Genomic DNA, 2,828 nt, shown 5'->3' on the forward strand with positions numbered 1-2,828 from the left:
GTCTGTCCTCTAGAAGTAAAATAAGGACCCTCACTCAGCTCACCTACAAAATTTAAAAACAAACTTTTAAATAAAAAAACCCAACCACATTCTCTCTGGTAAGAATCTTCTGAGTGTCTTGAGCGACTCAGAAGAAATTCAAGATATAGAAATAAAAATAACAGTGGTCCCACACCTTTGTAAACAGACTACTGGATAAACCCAGCCAGTGCCCAGCCTTCCTCCAGCCCCAAACCATGCAACCCTCCACCGGCTGACCTCACCTCAAATCTAGAATTTTCTTAGGGAATGCAGTGGTGGGGAGGAAGGTCAAAACCTGGTGATTTCCTAATACACAAGCTGCCTTTTTGTAAAAATATGCCAATGTTTCCGAGAAATATTTGGGATGGCAAAGTAAAGTTCTGCCAATTCGGTGTCATGATTCTTGCTTTATTTTCTCCCTTAATTTTGAGATGATTTATTAAATAGATATTAGGAATTTGGGAGAAATAGCTTTTCTCACCAAGACCTCTTTGTGTTTCTTGGACTAAGAGCAGATTCTTTCGCAAGGACATCAAACCTATGAGCTGGGAAAAACCTCAGTGTTCATTGGCTCGGTCACCCATGCAGCCTGATGGCTGGGTAAATACCCAATAGGAGCATCCCATGACACACATCACCCACGGCTCACCTTCTCCAGCGTGTCATTCAGAGCATCCATCATCTGTATTTTGGCAACATTTGCAATGACACTGCAAAGATAAAAAGGAACTTCATGTAGGACCTGAAAACTTTCCCACTGCAGAGGCTAAATGATTTCTATAGAGGGCAGTCTGCTTGGCTTTTAAGCTTTCACTCTGCTTGGCTACACCTAGAAGACAAAAAATCCTGCCTCTGTGTACCCATCTGCTACAACAAGTTTTGTAGGACAACTTATTGTTATTACTGCTTTTTAAACTTTTCTTTCTTTCTTTCTTTCTTTNTGGCAGTGGCATCTGGCAACTTGAAAAGTGGCCCCAGCTTTAACTAGGCTTCAACATTCCAACCCCCTCCACACCATAACCCAACCCTGTTACTAATGTTTTAACTGGGTGCTTTTATGTTCGGAGAAGCGTCACAACTATTGCCAAATTTAACTTCCATAACCTTCCAGAGAATTAATATGTTTGGCAGTATCATTCTCACTCCCTGCCTTAAAAAAAAATTAAGTAAATGAGCAACCATAAATCTCAGAGGAGCTACGTGACTTCTCAAAGGTCAAACAACCTCTAAGAAGTAGGTGGAATTTGGTCGAAGACCAGGTGTCCCAGATTTTTAGCCTAGGGTTTCTGGGCTACACAACCCCTTTTCTGCCAGGAATGCCATATCCTGTAGCCTGTCACTGGGCAACATCAATTCTCTCATCATTTAGGGCTGGAAGAGGTAGGAAGGGCTGGCTGGAGAGGTAGGGAGGGAAGGAGAAAGGCAGTGAGGAGAGAGGTCTGTAGGAAATAGTGGATGGGAAATTTTAGGCTGTTTCCCACTTAGATTTGCACAATTCCAACCTTTTGGGGATTGTTTTTCAGTCTCCCAAATCTTTTTTTTTGGTCAAATTTTTTTGGGGAATTGGGGGAAGGGAACAACGTTGGGGAATCGGAGAAGGGGAACAGACAAGTTGCTGTCCTTTTGTCTTTCAGTCTAGTTGTGGAGGGCGTCGTTTCACTGGCCCATGTTGGTATTATGATCACTGCGCTCTTGCTGGCTGAGGCAGATGGGTCACTGGCCATTGGATCGTTGCTCACGCTGGCTGCCTGCCACTCACAGTAGTTCATGACAGCCCACTGCAGCCTCACTGCAGCCTTTGCCGTTGCCGGCAACTCATGGCAGCCCAGCTCCAGGTCAAGCTGTTGTTCACCATCTTAGCTGTAGAGGGTGCAGCATCACTGGCCCACGTGGGATCTGAACCGGTGGCCCTGCTGCTCAGAGCTCATGCTCCCAAGTGAACTCTTAACCAACAAGCCACTCGGTCAGCCCCAGTCTCCCAAATCTTAAACCTTAGGTGGTTGGTTTTAAAGTATGGTATTCAGAGATGAATAGCATATGGACAGAAATTTCCTGCCATGATTAAATTGTTGTTGAGATCCTATGAATCGGGCTGTACTCTCACTGCTTTAGACTCTAAGTTCTTCAAATGGTATGAGAATAAGCATGGGTTCTTAGAGCTAGACATAATTCTAGCTGAAGGCATGAATGAATGTGAATAAATGCAGAGGATGTGACCTTCATTTCTGCTATTTTATTGTATTTCTTCTGGCCAATTGTATATTGTTAGGTCTTCATGACAATATATTTGGTGTGTGTGTGTGGGGGGGAATCATCGTATTGCTTGTGAAAATTTATCAGCAGCTATCAATATGTATATCTCTATATCTTTCATGTCTTTTAATTTTTTGTATAAAGCTTTATAATTTATGTATGTTTTCATTTAAAATAATTAAGATATAATTTATTCACAGTAAAACATACCCTTATGCAGTTTTATGGGTTTTCACAAGTACCTATAGTTTGTGGTTGCCACCATAACCAAGATATAGAACCATTCCATCACCCCCCAAAATTCTTTCCTTTCACCTTCCACTTTGTGGTCAACACCTCCACCCACTCCCAGCTCCAGACAATCACTGAAATCAGCCAATCTATTTTTTAAAAGGCATTGGCCTTTCCATCCCAGGTTGACCTTTATTATGAAATCCTATTACACTTCAGGTTGAATTATGGATTCAGGGAGGACTTTTTCTTAGCTATAAGGAAATACATGGATTCCTACCAACTTCCATATTTAAGATACGAGTAGTCACTTATGGTAATTT

The 2,828-nt window shown here is 42.1% G+C and overlaps 1 protein-coding gene across 1 annotated transcript in view; it reads right to left on the reverse strand.

Annotated features, from left to right (window-relative positions):
• DAPL1 (death associated protein like 1) overlaps nucleotides 1–2,828 on the reverse strand; it is a 25,969-nt gene that overhangs the window by 7,510 nt on the left and 15,631 nt on the right. Inside the window, exon 3 of the mRNA XM_019636827.1 lies at nucleotides 671–731. Coding sequence (XP_019492372.1) covers nucleotides 671–731 — 61 coding nt within the window. The remainder of the gene's footprint in view (nucleotides 1–670; nucleotides 732–2,828) is intronic.

Source organism: Hipposideros armiger, unplaced genomic scaffold, assembly GCF_001890085.2.
Source record: "Hipposideros armiger isolate ML-2016 unplaced genomic scaffold, ASM189008v1 scaffold_30, whole genome shotgun sequence".
Taxonomy (NCBI): Eukaryota; Metazoa; Chordata; class Mammalia; order Chiroptera; family Hipposideridae; genus Hipposideros; species Hipposideros armiger.